The sequence below is a fragment of the Poecilia reticulata genome, chromosome 1, assembly GCF_904066995.2.
Source record: "Poecilia reticulata chromosome 1, P_reticulata-male-v2, whole genome shotgun sequence".
NCBI classification, from domain to species: Eukaryota; Metazoa; Chordata; class Actinopteri; order Cyprinodontiformes; family Poeciliidae; genus Poecilia; species Poecilia reticulata.
The window spans coordinates 28,181,463-28,205,191 of NC_088830.1; the positions used below are offsets into that span (position 1 = coordinate 28,181,463).

General features: G+C 36.3%; 3 protein-coding genes across 4 annotated transcripts; 1 reads left to right on the forward strand and 2 right to left on the reverse strand.

The window, feature by feature from the left end:
- Positions 1-4,964: 4,964 nt before the first annotated feature.
- LOC103470526 (NADH dehydrogenase [ubiquinone] iron-sulfur protein 8, mitochondrial) lies at positions 4,965-11,378 on the reverse strand. 2 transcript variants are annotated; one of them, XM_008419050.3, is made up of 8 exons: positions 11,277-11,378; positions 9,523-9,578; positions 8,478-8,537; positions 8,196-8,285; positions 7,355-7,463; positions 6,908-6,971; positions 5,730-5,858; positions 4,965-5,264 (listed from the first exon to the last, which is right to left on the reverse strand). In XM_008419050.3, the coding sequence occupies exons 2-8, from the start codon at positions 9,563-9,565 to the stop codon at positions 5,133-5,135; spliced, it is 627 nt and encodes a 208-aa protein (XP_008417272.1). In that variant the 5' UTR covers positions 9,566-9,578; positions 11,277-11,378; the 3' UTR covers positions 4,965-5,132. The 2 variants fall into 2 exon arrangements, with proteins under 2 accessions (XP_008417272.1, XP_008417281.1); XM_008419059.3 differs by lacking the exon at positions 11,277-11,378 and adding an exon at positions 11,071-11,208.
- Positions 11,379-11,471: 93 nt separating this feature from the next.
- LOC103470540 (opsin-3) lies at positions 11,472-15,964 on the forward strand. The gene is given in 8 exon segments (XM_081610687.1): positions 11,472-12,444; positions 12,648-12,787; positions 13,372-13,435; positions 13,530-13,697; positions 14,301-14,439; positions 14,511-14,672; positions 15,380-15,464; positions 15,606-15,964. Coding segments are annotated over 8 exon segments (981 nt in total). The 5' UTR covers positions 11,472-12,443; the 3' UTR covers positions 15,828-15,964.
- Positions 15,862-21,741, reverse strand: LOC103470547 (hepatic and glial cell adhesion molecule-like). The gene is made up of 4 exons (XM_008419080.3): positions 21,438-21,741; positions 19,711-20,043; positions 18,283-18,570; positions 15,862-17,416 (listed from the first exon to the last, which is right to left on the reverse strand). The coding sequence occupies exons 1-4, from the start codon at positions 21,526-21,528 to the stop codon at positions 17,313-17,315; spliced, it is 816 nt and encodes a 271-aa protein (XP_008417302.1). The 5' UTR covers positions 21,529-21,741; the 3' UTR covers positions 15,862-17,312.
- Positions 21,742-23,729: the final 1,988 nt, after the last annotated feature.

Sequence of the window (23,729 nt, forward strand, 5' to 3'; positions counted from 1 at the left end):
GACATTTCAAAAATAAAGTTGCTTCATGGAAACAAGCCAAATTGGAAAAAAAAAAAAACTCTCGTTTTGTGACAAAAGGTTTTGCTGCTTGGAGGAGGTCGTCTTTTTGGCCAAACTGAAATTGGTTGATTTCGCATCACGCAAGTCACATGATCAACTACTGGATGTTGCCGCTTGCAGAAACATGAAGAAGAAGACAACAGGAAGTACTTAGTGGTATGATTTTTCCTCACATTTTGCCTGAACATTTCTAAGAACGGTTGTAAACGGCATCATGGAGAAGCAATGTTGTGATGACATGCTGAAGGGGGGGTGTTGAAAAAGAGACAGTGGCCAATTTCAAAGCATCAGGTACGACTACGATATGAAGTCAAATTTCCTTACAGTTATTTTTGATGTACATAGTATTTTCATAACAACTGAAAATGAAATAATTTTATGATTGTGGTTTAAAATGGAGTATGCGCCCAGAAAATACACAAACCCCAATGTACAGGGGAAATAGTCTATCTGCAGTTGTTGTATGATTTTCTGTAACTGACTGAACTCTGCATAATTTAGTTACCTGAATAAATACCAATTACTTACAAGCCTCTTCCCATGATTCCTAGCTCTTTCCCTGGCGCAGCCCCAATTCAATCCTATAACAGGCAATGCATTCTGGGTATCCGGGAAAGCAATAATGCAAATTGAAACACTCACTATGTTAATATGAACTTTATTTGATTTTCTTTTATTAGATTTGGTGGCAGATATAAACAGTTATGTTGCCTCAAGACCAAACAAGCAAACAGATCATATTCATACAGTGTTGTGCTGGTCTATCACTGGATTCCAATAGTTTGTGTTTGTAGAACTGGAGCAAAAAGCGGTTTGAATACTTTTGCAAGGCACCAAATGTGAGCGGCTGATTCTTCCGGACCTGGCTCGGTTTTAACTGGGTCTCTGTTATGGCCGACCTCATGGCTGCCATTTGCCGGAGAGATCAAAGGTATTTTTAGCAGAGCTGAACATCTGCAGCGTCTCAATGATTTTTCAATGTCGCTGCTACAAATCAGTGTGAGATGGATCAGTGACGCAACGTCTCACTCATCCCGGCGCACGTCTTGATTCCACAGATGTAAAGGTGGCAGGAGACGCTTTGCTTCGTTTAAAACAAACTCTTCCTTCAAAGCGGTTCCAGTGCTGAAAGGTTGAGCAGTAACTAGTTACATTTACTCAATTACATTTAATTGCACAACTTTTTTTAAAATTTACTTTTAGGAGTATTTTTACTATGTGGTATTTTTTACTTTTACTTGAGTATTTTTATTATGAGGTATTTCTACTCCTCTTAGTTGAGTAAAAGTTCTGGATTTTCTACCCACTGAATAAAAAACAAACATGTTTTAACCAAAAACTCACCAGACACACACCTGCAGTTTAAAGATACACACATTTTTCATAGAAAAAAACTGATTTGGAAAATTCTTATTTTGCCAGATGTTTTATTACTTATGTGAATTATTGTAATATTTGTTAAAATACCAAAATTTCCACTTAACCTTATATTTTTATGTATTCTTTAATTATTAAACGATTGATCATTCGATCAATTACTTAGTACTTGAGTGGACTTTTTAAAAAATATTTTTTTTACTTGAGCAAAAATATGTTGAAGTAGTGCTACTCTTAGTTGAGTACAATGTTTGGCTATTTGCCCACCTTGGTGGTAACTAACTCTATTGCTTGCTTGGTTCTGTTTTTTTTTTTTTTTTAATTTCCATCGCCAAGCATTTAATCGAGCAGAACAAAACCTGGTTTTTATTTTTTTTAGCATCAACTAGTTGCCCCTTTCATGACTTGCATCAGACCAGCTCAGGGTTGAAGGGACAAAGTCTGAGGCTGAAGGGGAGAAATCATAAACCATCACTAGCAAGTTGTAAGTGCTGTGTATGAATATCTTAATAATAATAAAAAACTGAGATTCGGAATTATGTGGAAGTCTCTAGAATAATAAGAGGGCAATTGCTATTATTACAATTGCTATTAATGTGAATTAGATACAGAATTTAAAAACTTCAGGGTAGATCTTCGTTTCAGATATTATGAAAGAACAAGAATGAGAAACTAAACATTTTGCCTGTGGCAGAATGAATTGACTAATTAAAGCAGTAAATAAAAGAATAAAACTATTAACTTGTTCAAAATCCAGACAAGGTTCCCTCACAAAATGTTATTGTCATGTTTAGTGAAGTCTGGGTGTAAACAGGAAGACAGTTCAAACATTTACTGTTTATGTTTCTATGTGTGAATTTGGCATGCAAAATTATTAGACCTTTGTATTTCCTGAAAAATATCAGGAAATACTTAAAACTGCAGCTTTGCTTCAGACGGTTGCATCTGATTGGTCAACTTCCTTAGCAACTAAACTGCTGACCAATCACGTTCCTCCCACAGTTTTAGCCCCTCCCATTGCTGGCAGATGAATAAAACAAATGTCAGGATATGCTGCCACCCCTGACAATGAAATAACAATAATAAACATTCAAATTAATCCATATGCTGTAATTAATACACATTTGTATTTTCCCATTTAAATATTTCATTCTGCATTTGATAAATTACATTGAAATAGTTTTTGTATTGTATTTCCATTTTTAATTAATCAAATATATATCCAGTGAATGATTTACTAATGTATTCAGTTGTGAAACTAAAAACTAAATCCCCAAAATAAATAAGTTAAAGAATGAATGGATGAGGCCTAGATTGACTTGCTTTATTTAAACTTCTTTTTAAACCCTAAATGACGTTTTAAGTGTAAAGTAATTAATATAAATGCATGGAGAAATACAGGGACCTTTATGCTGACAACCAAAATAAATAAACGGTATGAAACATATCACCATCTCTACTATATAACTATTTACCTAATTTCCAAATAGTCCACTTGTGTGTAATTGAATCTCATTACAAACAGTTTCATTGGTTTTTGGAGAACAAGCAGCATAATGAAGACGGGCAGAGAGAAACTTATGTTGAAGTTTAAACTAAGATTACATTATAACACAATATTCCAGCTTCGAATGTATCATCTAAACATGGAAAGAGGAGATAATTGATTTGAAAAGCCACCAAGAGGCCCATGGTAGCTCTGGAGGAGTTGCAGAGACAAACAACTCAGGTGGGAGAATCCGCAAATAATTATTGGTTGTGAACTTTGGAAAAAACGTTGCTGGAAGAAGAAATCTCCTTTGTGGTTTGTCAAAAACATAAGGTGAGAAGCTATTTGTGGTGAAAAACGAACACTATGCCTAACCATTACCACTGGGAAATATGCTATTGGAGCCACAATGGAGCATCTGGGTATGAATGGCCTATTCAAAGCCTAGATTTCAACAGATTACTGTTCAATCACTCTTCATCCAACCTGATTTAACCCGAGTCATTTTCTGGAACTTAGTCACTAGATGCAAGACTTTTGCACCAAAATATGGTTTTACAAATAAATGTCTCACTTTGAGTTTGGATTATTAGATTTAGAAATGTTCTAATTTACACATATGCACTACTACAAGTTAATTTATCACATGGAAACCCCATAATAATGCAAAAAAAGTTTGTGGTTTTAATATGACAAAATGGAAAAATCATTGCTAATCCCGTTAAAAAACTGGGAGAAACAACTTAAATTACAATTAATGTTTCATTTAAAGTTACATTTTATTTTAAGACCACAAATGTCTGCAGTGAAATCCAATAAAATGATTTATTCACACAGAATCGAACGCTAACTTTGGAATCTGACCTCAGTATCCAACAGAGTCCATGTTTGGTTGACTGAACAATTAACAGCAGCTTACCTCAGTGTTTTTCAAGCTTTTTTGAGCCAAGCTACATTGTTTTAATTGAAAAAATCACAAGGCACACCACCAACCAAAAATGTAAACAAATGTAAACTTACATACATCAGCCGCACCGGGCTACAGGCCGCTGGTATCTCTGCTGCTCTCGGTTTCCCATAAGGACCCAGCAGAGGGCAGCAGAGGGCTGCGTCCTAATAACTGCTGGATATATTAAGCACGCAGTTCTCCGTCTCCAAGTCCGGTTTTGTTCACGCCGAGTTTCCGTGCAGCGGCTCCATTTCCCTCCTGTAGTGCCAGATCGATACCCCTCAACTTAGAAGCTACATCATGAGTTTGAAAACATTTCTCAGTCGTGCCTGCTGCTAGCATGTGCTTGTTCTAAATGAAAATTAGCGCTTTCTTCTTTGATTTACAATTTTGACTTCCAATGATTCACTTCCTGCTAAAGAGCCCCCTGGTGGTTGAAGAAAAATCCACAGAAAAGCCGCATGTTCAAAGTGTAGGAAAAAAAGTAGCAGCTTATAGTCTGGAAAATACGGTAGGAGAAGAAATTGGATAATTTCCACGGCTCACCTGACGATCACTCACGGCACACTAGTGTCCCGCGGCACAGTGGTTGAAAAACACTGGCTTACCTTAATCCTCCAATTCCTGTTTAAATGCCGTTTCATTTGAATTTTTTCTGTGTGCGACGCTCTTTATGTTTCACACAACAAGCTGCTACGAGCTGGAAGCTGCCGGCCAAAATCTATAAAGCAGCAAGTTGGAAAATTGTTCTGTTGACATTTAGTAATAATGATGACGTCTGAAAGTGAAGAAAAAAAAAACCACGGCTGTGCATCCGTCTCTTACTGAGCCGTCATGACAAAATAAAGAGCCATCAAAATAACCCTGCTGATGAAATAGTGTAAATTTAAAAGACTTTTTAATAAGAATTATAGGCACCAGACACGTCTTAAAATCCTGTTAATGAAAGACTTTCCACACACACAGGAGAGAGCTGTGGACACTGAGTGAGCAAAGTGGTTTGATACCATAATAAATACGCACAATGAGCAATAAGAGCCTTGAGGTGGAAACATAAAGGATATTTATGATAACAAAATGAGACTAAACTTAAAAGGTCAATGTTTTAATTAGGTTTTTGTTGTCGACAAATGTTCCTTCAGCCAACCTGAAGCTCACCCATCAAAGCTGAGCTAATATTCTTACAGTATGTACAGATTCAACATGCGTCACGTTTATAGTCTTCCCCGGTGATGTAGGCGCTGCGTGTGTGGACATCTATCGATAGAGGTAATCGGCTTGTATGTTGGCAGCGATCTCAGCCTCCCATTTATCTCCATTGTTGAGCAGTTTCTCTTTGTTGTAGAGCAGCTCTTCGTGGGATTCAGTGGAAAACTCAAAGTTAGGACCCTGCAGAAGGAGAATATTTGGCTTAAAAAAGGATTTTTATTCCACTTGGCTGGACAATAACACTTTTTGTTGCCAAAGTTTGGACCATTTTCAAACAAAGTACCAGTGAACTGCTAATTTATTTTGATTTGAGTCGAATTAAAAGTGAAAAACAAATGTAAAATGTTCCTTAAAACAAGATTATATCTGAAAATAATATATTTTTTTGAAGATAAAAACATTTTTATTTTCAGTTGTTAAACCAGAGATATCATGTTTTTACCATAGTAAAAAATTTAGTCGATGAAGGTCAAACAGCAAAAGAAAAACGTGTTTTAAATTACTAATGACTAACATCTTCCTTAAAATACAAAGCAAACTTTAGCTTATCAGGCCTTACTGCAGCATTTTTCTTGGTCTGTTATTTGTTAGGGCTGCAACTAATGATTATTTTAGTGATCGATTATTCTGCAGACATGCACACACCTCCACGATGGCGTCCACAGGACACGCCTCCTGACAGAAGCCGCAGTAGATGCACTTGGTCATGTCGATGTCGTAACGAGTCGTCCTCCTGCTGCCGTCGGCGCGAGTCTCTGCTTCAATGGTGATGGCCTGGAAACAGGACGGGAACCAACAACACCGACTCAGATACCGTAAATATTGAAATCCAAATATTGTGGGAACTTGCAGAAAGATGTTAGTCAAAGACTTAATCAAAGAGGTCTATCTGAACTATCTAGATTGTTTTATATTACTGACATGTTTTGTTTTTGATCAGAATCATCCATCATTTTTACAAATCTGCTGAAGCTTTCCATGTTAGCATAAAAAATTACTTTCAAGATGCAATATTTACCAGAACAAAGGAAGAGAAGAACTACTTTTTGATATTCTCTCTTATTAACTAGACTGTATTTAAAGGCAATTTACTCCAACCAGAGACGGACGATAAAAGCAAACTGCAACTATATTTTACTGGATTTAAACACTTTTGTCAAAGGAAAATTCAAGCATTTTTCAGGGAAGCACAACACAGGAGATAAAAACAATAAAAATTATTATTACTGTTAAACACATTTTTGTGTTAGTATTCTACATTCTTCAGCAGACACAAGGTAAACCAAAAAAACTCAGAACAAAAACACAAATTTAACAAAAAAAAACCCAATTTCAAAAATATTTTTCAATGTATAAGATGATCAATACGTCCTTAAGCCATTAGGAATAATAAATATTCAAAACACTGAAACAAGCCAAACAAATTGTGTTTATTTAAATAACTTTCCTGCTCAGATTATATGTTAAACACAACCTAGAAAAAAACCAACTAATGTTCTTGCTAAGTTTTATGGCTTTTTGCAAATACAAATAATTTTAGTAACTTTAACCTAAAACAAGAAAAGTTTAGTCTGATTTAACTTTGTACAGTGAGAAAAAAATGCATGTCTCTTATTAAGCATTATGAAAATATCTGGTTCCAACTGCAATGTTTTCCAATTTTAGGCTTTTAATCAAACATTTACTTGCACTTTATTGCAAAACTGTTCAATAAAGGTTTGGAAATCAAACACTTTCCAAACCTTGAAAACACCTGGTTGAAATTCAAGCATTTTCCAGGATTTTAGTCGCCCTATATTGTTTGTCTGCTCCTGTGTGCTCACCTGGGCGGGACAAATGGCTTCACAAAGTTTGCAGGCGATGCAGCGCTCCTCTCCTGAGGGATACCTGTCCGAATTTATTGCAGAAAAAAGAGTAAAAGTGCTGCCACTATTTTAAATAAGGTTAAATACATCAATCAGAACAAATCCTATAAGCACTACAAAATGTAGAGGGTATTTCTTTTGGAGATGTGAACTGGGAGCCAATCATCTTGCAGCTGCATGGGACACAAGTTCTGCGTTTATCTGATGTCAGTGACAGAAACCTTTTAAATCCTAAACTACGCAGAAGCTAAAATGATTAAAGCGCTAAAAAGGCTAAGCATCGCAGCTGCATGTCTGTTATTCTTATACTTTCTCTAATATTTGAAGAAAAGCTAAATATATAAAAGTTCTTTGTGAGGTTGAAGAATTTCCTACAGAAATCATCGACATGCAGTTCGTCCCAACCTGCGCAGAGCGTGTTCTCCTCTGAAGCGCGGCGACAGCGGTCCCTTTTCAAACGGGTAGTTAATGGTGGCAGGTTCTCTGAACAGGTAGCTCATCGTCATGCCCAGACCTGAAACCAAATCATTCACACCTGAGTACGAAACTTGTTTTCAAAATGAAAAACTGACATTCCTTTCACAGAGGAAAAAAACAACTCGTATATATTAATCTATTTTTAATAAAACGGCAAATATTGGCCTAACTTATTGGTCAGATGACATACAAATCAATGAAGAGTTAGAACTGCATTATTTATTTTAGAAAATAAAATCAGTAATTTAAATGAATTTGTGTAAAATGCATCAGTAGCTGTGTTTCCATTGATGCAGCTAATGTCAGATTATGCAATCTGACATTTTGCAGATAAATCCCCTTAATGGAAACACACCAATTAAAAAAAAAAAGTTTTTGGGCTGGCATGAGTTAATTTTTTTTTTAGTCATATTGGAATTTGTTTATTTTGCAAAACTGCAGTGGAAACACTTTTTTTTGCATCACGAGTCACATGATCAACAATCTGATGTTGCCACTGGCGTAAACCACGACGAAGAAGATGGCAGGAAGTAGTTACAGGATGATGGCGCAGCTTGTTTTTTAATGACTTAATGTGTCAAGAAACTTATTCACATGTGATTTTAATTGTGTTTCTTATTTAATGGAAATGCAGAAATTGTTTTTTTTTTTTTACATTAGCGGAATATTGACAAAGTTTTGTGCACATTTGTAATGGAAATGCAGCTACTGATGACTGTTTGCCTCTCATTTTTCTACAACTCCCTTAATCCACATCATGACCTCTGACCTCTGAAGAGCTCTGTCCACAGCAGCGTCTGTGCAGATCGGTCTGTGATGGACTTCATGTCTGTCGGCAGCTCCTGGGCGTTCACATACTCTGCAGACAATAAGATGCTCATTTATCTGTGACACATCAGGATTTAGAAGAGTAGATCAAATAAACACGACATTAATTTGAGTCCTAAACAATGTGTGTGTGTGTGTGTGTGTGTGTGTGTGTGCGTGTGTGTCTGATAAAATGATATGAAAATGTGTTTAATGGTGCAGTCGGTACTGAACTGGTACTTACTGAATCCATTCCTATGGACTGAAACACTGAAGGACCTCACTTGGGCAGCTGCCAAAGTGCCTATGAATAAATAAATGAAATAAATAAATGTAATAATCACATCTCATAATAAAATTATAGGATGTGAGGTTTTCCTAAAAGGTACTTGATAGCTGATTGAACATCAGTGTCCACTAAATAACATGGAGACAAACATTAAAACAGTTCTTACTCTGCTTTAAATAAATAAATACTTCTTTAATGCACACAATTTAACAGCTGCCACTTTATTTATGTAGTTATTTGTAAATATGACACACATGCACAACATGACATTGTACAATCACACAATCTAGCAGCTTTTTACATAAAATTCATCAGTATTCCCTAGCTCTTTTAGGTTAAATGCATCCATTTTTAACAGAAACAGTTTTAAATGAAGCTTTTAATTCAGCATTTTACAAAGTTAGAATGCTAAGAGGTACTTAAATGAAAATAAAAATGACACAAAATGAACAATTTACTTAGAGAAAAATCTACACACTCCTTTATTATTCAAAAATACACACAACAGACATAGCAGACAAAATAAGATCATTCAACAAGAGCAGACTTGGTACCACAAATCTTCATCATCTGAAAATGTTAAACCAGGGAAGTGGAGAAAAAACAGGAAAACTGTGAAATTAAATTGGGACTTCTCTTTTTTTTTATATATTTGCCTTACATAGTTGTTTCTGTATTTGATCATTCCTTTTTAACTGAAACCAATAAATCTTGCTGTAAAAACAGCATGAATTATATAAAAATGTTTTATTTACTTTACGTTTTTATAGTCGCTTGTTGTTTCCCACTGTTTCAGAGTAACTCAGTGAAGCACTTTGGGCCAAAATAATGTCTTTAAGTTAAATAAAGCTTTTTTTAATGTAATTGCTGCTCAGCTTAAGATAGAAAGCACCAGTTAACATTTTGTTAAAGGAGAATCTTTATAAAGAGCCTGAAGGAAGCACAATCAAACCAACATCCAATGGAAAATAAGATTCAAATCAGGTTAGGGAAAACTTACCCGTCCTTGAGACGGAGTAAAGATAACGAAAGGTTGCAGCCATCAGGTCTTTAAAGCTGAAAGCAGAAGCAAAAGAATTAATACAATAAAGCATCATTAGAGTACGTTGGGAGTAAAATTAATATAATGTTGTATCACGGAGAATAACTGCACTATGACTCTATTACAGCTGAAGTTTTGACTTTTTTTTTCATATGCCCAAAAGAACAGCCAGACAGTAACAAGTCGCTCACTGCTAAACAATCATAAACTGACTGATTAAAACCAGATGCAGTCTGAGATTCACAACAAGTGCATTGAGAGCTGGAGAAACAGGCAGAGTTGGAGCACGGAATCTACTGAGGCAGCATTGTTTCAGACTGCTGGGTGAGATTATTTGGGATCTGGTGCTTCCTGTGGTGGATGTGCTCATCATTTAAAGCTACCATCAAGCAAGTGTTTACACTGGATAAAACTGCAGCTGTAGCCAAACTGCATGGCAGACTAGTTGGTAATGCTACCTGCAAGAAGCACTTTAAAAAAACGAGAAAAAAGAAACAAAAGACAGCACAGAAAGTCTTGATGAGCGTTGGTCTGGAAAAAATAATCTTTAAGATTTTAAATAAGACAAGGGGCTAACTAAAGCATCAGCAGACATTCATTCTTATAGAGGAAACGCGTTATAAAACATGCATTCAGCAGCAGCATACCTAGAATCACTTTTATCATCAATGTTTTAATGTGTGGAATAGCATATCAGAAAAAATGTATCTGCTTTTACTGCCTTTTTGGAGAAAGCGTATTGTTACCAAGATGCTAACGTGGGATAATGTTGAAACAAATATTAATACAATATGTTTTCAGCTAAATGTCACTTCCTGAGCTGTAAGAACAAATGCAAAGAGGCATTAAAAAACGTTTTTTTTAATATATATAATCTAAATGTATCCGATATTCGTTCAATTCAGTATTTGTGTGCTGAATATCTTCAAAACGATTCTAAATATGACTGTTCCTTTAAGAGAAACATAAACTGGGTTAAGATGTGACTAAATACCAGGTTTCAAATCTTTTTGCATAAAAATGGAAATATCAATACAGTTCAACCTAATTATTAAATGTTTCAGTAATTTCTAAACCTTCTGGGTTCTAACATGTGCGGTGGTTGTTCTAAATTAGATAAAAAATAAGAAGAAATATATTTCACAGCAATGAACCATCCTGATATACACGTTACAGATTGCAGCATTATTTATCGAGCAATATCGCTAAATTTTGGTGGTAAGTACTATAATTGCACAAGCAGACACATTTTTACTATCTAATACGAAGTAATAATACAAAGCTCGGGTAAATAATATTATACATACACTTATTTTAAAATTCTCTGTCTATTTTCCACAATGCAGCATGAATGCTGTCAGTAACAAACAGATACTTTTACATTATTCTACAATTTTAGCTTTGCTACTGTGGAGACTAATGCTCTCATTGAGCCTCACGGTGACTCAATTCTGCACAGCACCGGACTAAATATTCACAAAGCTGAGTTTTATCCATGTCAATTACCCAATTTTCTGTGAATGAACAGAGAAATGTCCGCGTCGGTGCAACTACGGCTGTCAAGGACGTCTGAATAAAGGTCGCTTCAAATAAATGAGGAATAAACGTATCCTCTCAGCGCCAACCAAAAGCTAAAACCAAGGTTTAACACCGCTAAGAATGACTGCAGAGAATATTTAACATCTTATCACCTTTAAGCATTTCTAACTTACCGAAAAGTGACTACAAGCTACAAGGGGAGAGTCGGCGAACACCGGAAGTTACACAACATGACCAGTTCCTCTGCAGCTGTGACTCACTTTGATATGAATACCGCCATCTACTGGTCGGCTGTATGAAAAACACCAATCAATAAGTAAGTATGAAAAGCTGTTACTATATTTTCACAACAACTGTATGTGCATATTATTTTTGGCTTCCATGGAAATAACACGAATGCAAACATAAGTCTGGCAGTTAAGCAAATTGTTAGTTATATTTGGTAATTTTCATATCCACAAATGTAAATTTTCATCATCTTCACCTTTTTTTTTTTTAAGTTTTGGTTAAGGAAATCAAACCTGTATTTGTGCATTATTTCCAAAAGTACAAGCAATAAATCTGCAAACACATATGGACATTATAGGTCATTGAAATGTTTTTCTTTTATTTATGATTATGTCTGATTTCTGATTATTTTTTGTTTTTTTTCCCAATGTACTTACAGAAGGCTGTGCACACATTCTTTGTTCTGTTCCTTGCTTTTTCTTTGTATTTGTAAACAAACATAAGTAAGTAATTTTATCGATTTATCATTATTATTGTTATTATTATTTGTTTCTTATTTTTTTAAGTACATTAGGGGCTGCACTGTGTTTTATATAACAACAGGGCAGCAGCACTCTCCTGTTGATGACTTAAGGCAGAGCAGCCTTTAAGGTACTTTAAAAAACTACTGCTACTTCTACTAATAATAAGGATAGTAACTGTAATAACTGTTCCTTATGAAAGTCAGAATTTCAGTTTTATTTGCTGTCAGTTGTGTTTATTGGTGGAAACAATACAACATGGTACAATGTCATGCAGCTGATTTCACGAGAACCAAATAGAAATACAAATAAATAGTCTGAATGTTGTCTCTATTGACGGAGCACAGATGTTTGAAAGCAGAAATTAAATTGTTTTATTGCTTTCTGCTACACAGCCAAACTATCTTACACAATACCAGTAATGCATGTTCACAGAAATGAACAGGCATGTGAAGAGTACACAAGCCTTGTTGCGTAAGTGCAACGGAGCGTGTGAAGTTTAATTGAATAGGTTTCTGATGACTCCTTCATCTGGGCTCTGTGAACAGAATCCCCTGTTATCGGTGCTGAAGCTCCAGGGCTCGCCGGACCAGTAAGCATCATTTTAAACCTGTACAGCTGCTGTTTGTAGAGTTATTAATCCACAGAACAATTAATCTTTTAAATGATCGTTTTCCAAATTGTACTCTGTTCCTTTCCATTGTTGTCTTACATCTTTTTCTCATGAAATCTCTGAGTGTCACTGAGATGGTGGGAAGCTGAACTCATCTGCGTTCTGTATTTCCTCTGTTCCAGTGAGCGACGGCTTGAATGGGACTCTGCTCCCTGAAAAGCGTTGGTCTGAGGAGGAGAAGTGGCTGCTGGTGGCTGTGTTGGGTGGAGAAATGATCGTGGGAGTTGTTGGAAACAGCGTCGTTCTGATCATCAAGGTCATGGTAAGGTCGTCACAATATTGACTTCTTTTCAGTCTATGCATGGTTTACGGAGTCCTGATTTAACTCCAGACCTCAGTTATACTTAGTGAGGTAGTAACTAGTCACATTTACTCAATTACAGTAATTGAGTAACTTTTTTGAAAGAAAAAAAAACAAAGACTTTTAGGAATATTTTTACTATGTTGTACTTTTTACTTTTACTTGAGTAATTTTATGATGAAGTATTTTTACTCTTACTTGAGTAAAATTTCTGAATTTTCTACCCACTGAATGAAAACAAACATGTTTTAACCAAAAATTCACCAGACTCAGACACACCTGAAATTTTTGTTAAAATTTTATACGATTTTATTGAAAGAAACTGATTTGGAAACATTTTTATTTTGCCTGATTTTGTTATTTTTTTGTTACTTATATGAACAATTTTTGTTATTTCCACTAAGTTAAGTTGGATCACAGGTTTCTTTTTCCACTGTATGTTCTTCTATTCTATTTTACCGCTCGTAAAGGACCGTGTTTCACATTTTATTAAAAAATATGACGTGGTGTGTGTCTATTTGCTCCCTTTATGTTGTCGTTTTCAGTGCAGAGGTCAGTTCTGCTGCCATTACTGGCTTCCATTCATCAGTCTCACCATGTCAGATCTAGGTACCACTTTCAAGATTTCCAGTGAAACCATGTTTATGTCGCTTCACTTTACCGCTATATTTATGTGCACTTCCATGCTGTTTGACTGTACTAGTAGAAAGGTTCTTTTTAACATTAAATTGCAATTTATAATCAGGATGTTCACTTCTGATCACGTCTGGATCCATGATGGCCGCCCTGTCGGAGGGACAGAGGTCTCCATGGTGTGAAGTCGTCAGCTTGATGAAGTTTGCCTTCATCACCTCATCCATAGGCAGCATAGGTACTCTGAGGAACTTAGCTTTTAAAACATTAATTTATGAAATGATTTAGAGACAATTAGAAAAAAAATCTCATTTTGGAACTATAGTGGAGTCTTAGCTAAATCTAGAAACAAACTTGATTATTCCTCATGTTTCATAAATTTGTTTTCATTCACTGTCTTTATTAGGTACGCTTATTTAAATTCATGTCAACACAAATAACAAATACAACTTTCAGAAATGACTAGTTGATGTCGAGGAGGAGAAAAGATAAACTGACCTCCAGAAACTGTAAAGAAAAGTTTAAAAAATGCTGCTTTAAATGCCGTTGGTGATATTTTTGGTCTGTTTACAGTCACTTGCATGCTTTTCACTGAAAAAGCACGTTATTTTTTTAAAGGTGCTCACATGAGGCCACAGGTTTTTGATTTCCCTCTGAGTCCAATGGAAGTAGCGAGCCAGTATTTGTTTTTTTATGCAGTTTTTTCCATTTTAATACAAGGTCAAAGTGTTAAATCTGCTGTGGGTATTTACTCAGGGCTTTCCTTCTCTTTACTACACTTTGTGCAGGAAATTTTAATATATAATAATTTGATCTAATTGAATTTTAATGATTTTTACAGCCATTCTCAGTGCGCAGCGTCTGATTGGCACGTCGTCCACAGGAAGTGCTGTGTTTGGTTTTATGGCAGCAGCCTGTTTGACCTCCTGGGTAACGGGGTTGGTGTTTGGGAGCATCCCTGTCATCTATGACTGGGTCAGGTTTGTACAGTAGTTGGCTCAGAAATGTAAGCTCATTTATAAATATCAGAAATATTTTTCTGCACTTTCAGGTACGATCCAGCAGAGATGCTGTGTGCCGTTTTCTGGGAGAGCAGCTACTCGGACATGATGACCTACATCCTCTGTGCTTTCTTCATCTGCATCTTCCTTCCTTTCCTCCTCATGTTTGTCTGCTCTGTGAGGATGGTTGTCAGCTGTCGCTCCAGCAACAGGTACACCAGGTGAACAACGTCACACAACATCAGCAGGAAGGTTTACAGTTACTGGGTTTATCTTACCTTACAGGAGCAGGAGAGAAGTGCATTCACACAGCAACAGCTCCATGTTGAGTGACGCCAAAGGAAGCAATTAAAAAATGGCCTGAACAAAGTTTTAAATAAAAATAGTGACAGATAAAAACCAGCAGCAGATCGACTACAAACAGAAAAACAAGCTGACGTATAGCGCCCTCTGTTGACAGTTTTCTATACTTCTCTGTACAATAAACTGTCAACCGTTCAGAGAATCTTTAATATCTTACAAATATCTTTAATGTTCTTCATTTTCAAACTTATTATTAGAATAGTAGATGATGTACAGATAGAAAATGGTACTGGGTTAGGGTTAGTGAAGAAGAATAGAACTGTGAAGTAGAAGACAAATGATAAATGATTTTCAACTTATTTAAAAAGAATGGAAAGTGTGGTGTACAATTGTATACATGTTTACTTTGATTTTTCAAAATAAAGCGCTGTGCAACCAGCTGTCCTCAAAAATCTGATGAATGCTGATTAAGCCATTTGTGTGCATGTTAATGTCAGGTTTTATCTGTTAACTGACTGAAGAATCCTGAAATCACTCAGTTTTTACTGTAAGCAGTTTAATGAAAGGCTGTGTGATGATTAAACCTTCTTTTTATTGTGTTTCTTGTTTGTCTCAGCGATGAAGACGCAGATTTGTCCGAGGTGACCCCTCTGCTAGCGGCTTCTTACATCATCTGCTACACTCCCTTTTTTATGACTGAGGTAAACACAAGCTGCTGCCTCTACTAACACAGAGCGTGGAAAAAAGAGAGAAACCAAACGGCTGTCTTCCGTGTAGAAAAATATCTTAGAAACTGTAGTTTTACTCCTGACATGTTTGTCTTTATGTTTTGCTCCGTTCAGCTGATCCTGTTGGGTAGGACGGACCTGGCTCCGGCCCCTGATTGGTTGAGGACGCTGTCGTCAGTGATGTCATACCTGGACTGCTGTCTGAACCCTCTCATCTACTTTTTTCATCAGAGTTTTCGTGAGGCTGGTCTGGCCCTCTTGTGGACCAGAAAACCCAGGAAACCCGTGTTAGAACCGGTCCTCACTTCTATCACTAGAACCAACTTCAGGCTGTGACACAGATCCTTTATAAATCAGGGAAAGAGACGTCGAAAAATACCATATTTTATTAAAATGTACATGTACATCAAACAAAAAATGTCTTGGTTGCTAGAAATGTTCTTTTTCCTTTCCTTTTATTAAAGGATTATTCAAAATTCATATTTTGCACAATTTCCATTTGAGTTTCTACTACTTCTAAAAACAACCGATGCGATTAAAAAAGACACCCAGCTGGTTTTTGGAAATAAGTTATGACATGAAAATCCTTGAGAGGATTTGAAAATGTCTGATCTCACACTATGTCCATCAAATCTGGATGAGCCTGAAGGATTTTGCAAAGAGGAAAGGGAAGAACTTTCTGCTTATTTAATCTCATCATGGTTGTTCACTTAAAATAAGCAGAGTCTGAATCTCCACTGTTCTGTTCTGAGTTAAAGTAGCCTTTGTGGTAAAGGTTAGCCTGTAGATGTTTCTACACAGGAAGTGAGAGTGCTCTCTGTTCCTCTGAACGGTTTCTGAAACCCCCAAACTTTGGGCACACATCGCATTTTTCACCTTTATGATAGTCTGACACAGACTCACAACATGGGGCAAGAAAAACAAAAGTAAGAGACGCATGTCTTATTTAATCTTATCAGACGAAACGTCTGTGCAGTTCTTTGTGTTTATCAAGGCCAGGCTGTGGAAAATAAAGGCAACCACAGTGTTTTGAACTGCTACCGCTTGACCACACAGGATGCTGCGCTCTCTGAAGACAAGGACGGGAGATGGAGGCTTTTTTCAAAATGACGTATCGCTAAAGAGATACGCCGGAAATCAGCTCTAATTTTACTGTCAGATAAAGGATGAGAATAGATAAAGATAAAGAATGCATACATTACAGCTCAACTTTTATTGGCCTCTTTGTTTATGTGTTGGTCATAATGGGAGATACTCTGCAAAACAAGAATTGGTGGAAAACCCTAGATAACCTTAAGCACCTTAAATTACAAAACCAGTTGTTTATGACGAGCAGGTATTTGGTAAACAGATGAATCAAATGTAGTTATCTTAGCTTAGCTCAGCTAGCATTTGGCTTCAATCTTAGCAGTTAAGGTAATGGAAACTATTTAGCACATTTTAGGGACAATTTTTTATGCAGTGTTTTGGTGAAAGATGTAAATTAAACAAACAAACTCAAGTTACCAAACTATCAGTGATAAAACTACTGATTGGAATGTAAAAACGAACTTATTTACAGGTTATATTTTTGACATATCTCAGAGAATGTTAAAACTTTACTCGTAGATCCATTACATCCTTACATTTAGTCGAGCATCAGTACTGGGTCCGGTTCATCACAGACTTTGCTGTGGTAATTTGTGCTCTCAGGGTTTGTTTCTTAGATTCTTTTAACACAAAAACTGTAGTTCACCAAGTTTTGAATGCATGAACTGTCTCTGGTCCAGTGTGAGAACCAGCGAGTGTTGGGTTTCCACGCCGTTAGTTCACGGCTCATCCTCAGAACCTGATGTGGTCAACCAGAAGAAGAATCAGAACCAAGGCAATTCCTGCAGAAACGATCAGCCTGACGGTGGCTTCATTCTGACACCAGCTGCTGTTTTCTGAAGAACAAAACAAAATGGGGCAAGTAAAAAAAAAGCTCCACTGGCAGATTATTTCAATTATAACTAGTAGTTTTCCATCAATATTAAGGAATTATTGACTGAAAACGTACCTGTTAGTAGTTTTGTCTTATTTCGAGTTTGCCGAGATTAAAATTGTTTCATGAGATTTTGTGTTTTTGCAGTGTGGAAGCTTTTTGGAGGCGTTGATTCACTGTTAAGTGTCAATCCTTTTCCAGATGAAAAACTGATTTCTGTTTTACTGATAAATTTGGTTAGTAGCTAGCAGAGGTGAGTAGATTGTCCTCAAGTAAGAGCTGCACTACTTCAACAGACTTTTAATAAACTAAAAGTAAAAAGTAGTCGTCCAAGAAATTTCTCAAGAGTAATTTTACCGTATTAGGAAAAAAGTCTACTCAAGTACTGAGTAACTGATCAAATGATCAATCATTTAATATTAAAATATTACATTACCAGATGGATCAAAACATAAAGTTAAATGGAAATTTTGGTATTTTAAGGATAAAAATGACAATTTTCCAAATAAGTTTCCTTCGATAAAAAAAACTTAAAACTTTAACAGAAACTGCAGATGTGTGTCTCACTGCTTAATTTATGGTTAAAACATATTTGTTTTTCATTCAGTTGGTAGAAAATCCAGAAATTTTACTCAAGAGTAGAAATACTTGATAATAAAATTACTCAAGTAAAAGTAAAAAATACTTCTAAAAGTAGTTTTTCAAAACAAGTTACTCAATTAACCAACTCTTGTAGCCTGTATCTCTGTAAGTATTCAGTTCAATTAAATCATTGAAAGGTTGGTGTTAAGAGAGGAGACTATAAACATCCATTAGTTTTAATTATACCTGCATTTCCCAGCTGAATGTCCTTCGTATGCAGTTTGGTGGTTTGTCTCTCTACAGGGTTTTCGGCCACGCAGCTGTAGTCGTCTCCATCAGGGGCGTCCACCTCCAGAGAGAGCGTCAGCTCAGTGGGCAGACTGGGACTGCTGGTTTGCTTCAGTCTCTCCGTCCCTCGGTACCAGGAGAGCTTCAGCTCCCTGCTGTTCTGGACTGAACACTCCACGGTGACTGCAGCAGAGCTGCTGTTAATGACAGATGACGTGACGGTAATGGACGGCGCAGGGAGGAAACCTGAGGAAAGAAACATGAGGAACAATGAGAGGACTTTATTTTATTCTACTTAAGTACATTTCCACCGACTGACTAACCTAGATTCAATGTTTACGCTAAACAATGAGAGGAGTCATTTTGTCACATTTAGAGTGAGCAATTTTGGATATAAATATGTAAATTTTGATATCTAGAATCAGACAGAAAAAAAACAACGTCAAAGAAAACATAACTGGTTTTAGACTGAATAAACATAATACATGTAAATACATTATTTTTATTTATAAATTGAGAAAATATCCACAAATATGAATAGATATTTAAATGTTTGGTTGCAGAGGTTTTGTTCTGCCGTTGTGAGGTTGCTGTAAAGTGACCAAAGGTCCCTACACCGACGCTTCAAAGTCAGAGGAAGTTTGTTACATTTGCTGGTTTGTAATAAATGAAATGAGAGCGATGCATCACTGAACCGCACACACACAGAGACACACAGAGCAGCTGCATCTGTGCCTCATTAAAACAAAAATCTAAATCTGTGAAGGACCCATATAACTTGTGGTTGATTTTGTTTGTGGCTCAGAAAAAAAAAACTGTTTTAAATACTAACATAATATTTTAAATGAAGGAAATTCTCTTTCTGTCGCAAAGAAGCTTGTAAACAGCCATAGATTATGAAAATATACAACAGCAATAGTTGATAGAATGGGTTTCAGATTGAAATGTAATTAAAAAACATAAAATCAGTCAATGAAAAAAGCTTAAACCTGCCTTAAGAATAATAATAATAAAAAAATATAAGTTCCTGGTAAAGGAAACAGTACTATGCTCTCCTTCTTCTGAGAAAAATGTCTATCCTAAAACTTTTTACCCTGTGATAAATGAAACAGAAACACTAAAAACAATCCCAGAAATTTACCCTGGTAACTTAAAAAGAGCCTTGAAGAGGGAAACTCCTGAATTATGGTTTCCCACAAAACCAATGTCTGGACAGAAGGAAATGTCTAGTTCTTTATTTCTTTAAGAATTAATTTTGAGACAAAAGTTCTAAGGAAATGTTTTACATCCTTTTTTTAAACACATAACTCTTAATGAAGGCGTAGCTGCTCATTTAGTAAATGTGTGATAATTATTACATGGTGATATAAAGATGCTCCTACTCACTGTAGACAGTCAGATGGAAATCTCTGCTTAGGATTTTGCTGCTGATGGACTGGAACTGGTAAACGCCTGAGTCGCTGGTTTCCAGCTGTGAGATGGTCAGAGCTCCGGTGAGGCTGTCAAGAAGAAGTCTGGCTCTAAACTTCTCCTCATAGTCATGTTTCACTTCTTTACCCTGCTTTACTGATGCTATTCGGATGTTTGGGCTTTCGACTCCAAAGGTCCACACAACCCGGGCGTTGTGTTGACTTTCTACCGGCTGCAGCGTGACGTTCGTTCTCTCTCTCGCTTTCACAATTTTCTTTTCCTCTTTTGCACAAACGTAGCACAGCAGAACTGAAAGACAGAGGGCATTTGTAAACTCCCTTACATTAGCAAATATCAAAACCAAAAAAGTCTTTTTCAGACATGAAACATGCACCTGAATCAACTCTGAACAGTTACAATGAGATGAGACTGGAGTTTCATACGAAAGCTTTTTATGAAATACTGCATCACAGTGGTAACATATACTGAGTTTGTGATGCAAGACGTTTTTACAGACTCTTTTCTCAATGATCCAGAGATGGGCTATCGGAATCTCAACTACAATTTGAGATTCCTATTGATGTCCAAATTCAATTCAAATTAAAAAAATACATTATTAAAAAAAAAACCCAAATTAAATCTGTTGTTCTAAATCAGCACACTCCAAAAACAAGTATTTTTGTCTAATTTTTAATGCTAGCAACCAATTACACTTAAAAGAAGACAAAACTAATTTACAATTAACTTTTCAGCAAGATATACCAGCTTGCTTAAAGTCAGTAATTCTTGAATATTGATGAAAAAACATACAGTTTTTATTGGGAGATTATTTCACTTATACTGTGGGAAAAATGACTTGTAATAAAATAATCTGCTGCTTTTTTAAAATCAATATTCAAGATTTATTGACTTAAAACAAGGCCTTATAACTTGCTAAAAGTTACTTGTAAGTTTTGTCTTATTTTAAATGTAATAAATTATTTGCTCTAGAAACTAAACAAAAATACTTTGTAATATTTGGTGTTTTTGCAGTGCAGAGGCTAAAATTTGTAACAGAGAAAAAGAAACTTTTCCAACTATAAGAGTAAAATATATTGGTGGAGGAGAGATGGTGTCAAAGCTTCAACACGGAAAACCGAGAGTCAAAAACATGGAAGTTTCCACCACAAAAAAGAAAACAACTGATTAGAACCAAGATTTGACATTTATGAGTAAAATCAAAGCAAAACACTAAAGGGAGAATTTCGTTTTTTATTTAAAAAGTCACTTTAAGCATCTTTAAGAGTCTATAAAACAGCATAAATCGAGTGATTGTTACTGCGACATGACTACAGGAGTCTGGTAAACAGCGCTGTTCATTATGACTTCGCTCAGTTTTCACCGGCGCTGTTCAACTTCTCCAGCTCAAAGGTTCAATAAAACAAAAATATTCGTTTTTACAAAACATGTTGGCTCAGTCTTGTGACGTGAAGATCAGAAACTTCTGACAGAATTTGGAGGTTTTTCTTTGAGACTCACCTTATGATGTTTCAACAAGATCAAATTTATTTACAAAACGCAGATCAATCATACGAGTTTTAGAATATCTTTATATAAATTGTGAAAGTCTTCTATAAATATATATATTTAGATATGAGTCCTGTGTCCAGGCACCACATTCTCTGAGTGTCGCTACCTGTGGGGTAAATGATAACAGACCTTACCTGCTGTGAGGTAAACTGAGCAGCATGTCACTCCTGAGCGCGCTGCCATTTCTGCTCCACCTGATGTTGTTCTACGTTGTAGTGAAACCATCAGCGTTGGTGCTGCTCATCAGAGCGAAAGCTGCAGAAACCAGGAAGGAGAAGCAGAGAGGAAACACTGTTCACACATCGCTCCCTCGTTTGAGTGTTTTTTTAGCTGAACAGGCATTGGTTGGCTGACAGGCAGCGTCTTAGTGCGTGTTTATGTTTTCAGCATAAGGTGGTAAATAACGATCTGACCCTGAAAATACGCAAATCCTGTGTCAAAATGCCAAAATGTTGTTCTTTTTTTGGTAAATTCAATCTGCTGGATTTTTACTGCTCCATGTTTTCATCTGCTGATTTTCACATTTTGGTTATTTTCTTCTTCCATCATCTTGACGCAGCCTCATCTGCTTCTATTGCAACCTTTTGGTTCGGAGAACCAAAGGTTGCAATTAAACCGTTCAAGAATACTTTAGGTCCTTCTGTTTTCAGTATTATTCTTTGCTTAGATTAATATTTAACATTGTAATTACACATGCAGTTATGAGTAACACACTGTCAGCATAACAAACTGCAAAAACAAAATCTCACCAAGTATTTTTGGTCCAGTTTCAACTGCAAATATCTCAGTACAATTAAAATACAACAAGACGAACTTACAAGTAAGATATAGGAGCTTTTATAAGACAATTATTCTTGAATATTTAAAAAAAAGTACTAGTTACACTAACAGATTTTGTTCACTTATGACGTGGGAAAATGTTTTATCAGTGAAATGATCTGCAAGAGCCACTACTTTAGAAATACTGACTTAGAAGAAGCTCCTGAAAACTTACTTGTAAGTTAATTTAGTCTAATTTCAAGATACTTAGACGAGAAACTAGACAAAACTACTTAGTAAAATTTTGTGTTTTTGCAGTACATTTAAAGTGTTGTGAAAAAGTACTTCCCTCCATACAGTTGTCTATTTTAGTCCTGCAAGCGTTTCAGATTATAAAACACATTTCAATATTAGTCCAAGATAACTTAATGAAATACAAAAAGCATTATTAAGCTGCCTTATCTGCAGAATTAAAAACTTCAAAATGATTGTTTTGCTAGAGGTTTGCAAAAAGCAACATGTTATGGCCTTATTTACCGATATTCAAGAGAAAATACTACACACCACATACTTCTCCTCCAAAGAAGTTGCTGCATTGCTATGCATCATTTTTGTGGTGAAAAATCAAATTGAGCATACGAGAAATAATCTGTCAACAAGACGACGCCCGAAGGAATGGGGTTCTTGAAAAACAGGAACCAGATCTCATTAGGGGACAGATCTCAGCAGCAGCTTCATTACAAAATGTTTTACGGCCCTGCAGTCACTACCAACTAAAGTCTAATGATTTAGTCCTGGATGTGTTTGTCCTTCATGTTAATCCCCGTCCACACACCCACTCCCCCACTGGGTCTGCCAGTCAATCCATTAGTTCTCATCAGGTCACACACACACACACACACACACCCCCACACCCCCCACCCCCCCCCACACACACACACGCACACGCACACGCACACACACGCACGCACGCACACACACACACACACACACACACACACACACACACACACACACACACACACACACACACACACACACACACACACACACACACACACACACCCTGAGCCAGACAGGAGTTAAAACCATAAAAGCAAAGGCTCCATTATTACCCATGTGTGTGCTAGTGGGTAGTGGTGTGTGTGACAGTATTATGACCAAACACACGTGTGTGTGTTCACCTTTTACCAGGCCCTTTGTGTGTTCCCAGACCTGATGATCAAAAACATGCAGTGGTGTGCTGGTCAGCCAGGTGGTCTTCCCAGACCTGGGTGGTCTCAGGACTTTAAAACTGGAGGTGTGTGTGTGTGTGTGTGGTTATACTGGACATTTAATCAGTTATCAAAGTTTTTTCTGTCTTTTGTTACATCAGTTTTATTTCCGTTGAGCGACAGGAACAGGAGAGAAGAATCTCTTCTGCGTTAATCTGTGTTTGCTGCCTCCTGCACATTAAGCTGGAATCCATCATATTCCCCACTTCTATAAGTTTATTTATTTATCTGTTTAATTGACAGGCACAATGCACACAAACACAGGACAGAACAAGTCTGTAACTGTATAATACAGACAATAGTGTATAAAGCTAATAGGCCCTGGTTGGGTATTTCTAGGCATTAAAGTATATACAATTTATAAATTACATTAAGTATACATACGTTTTTCTG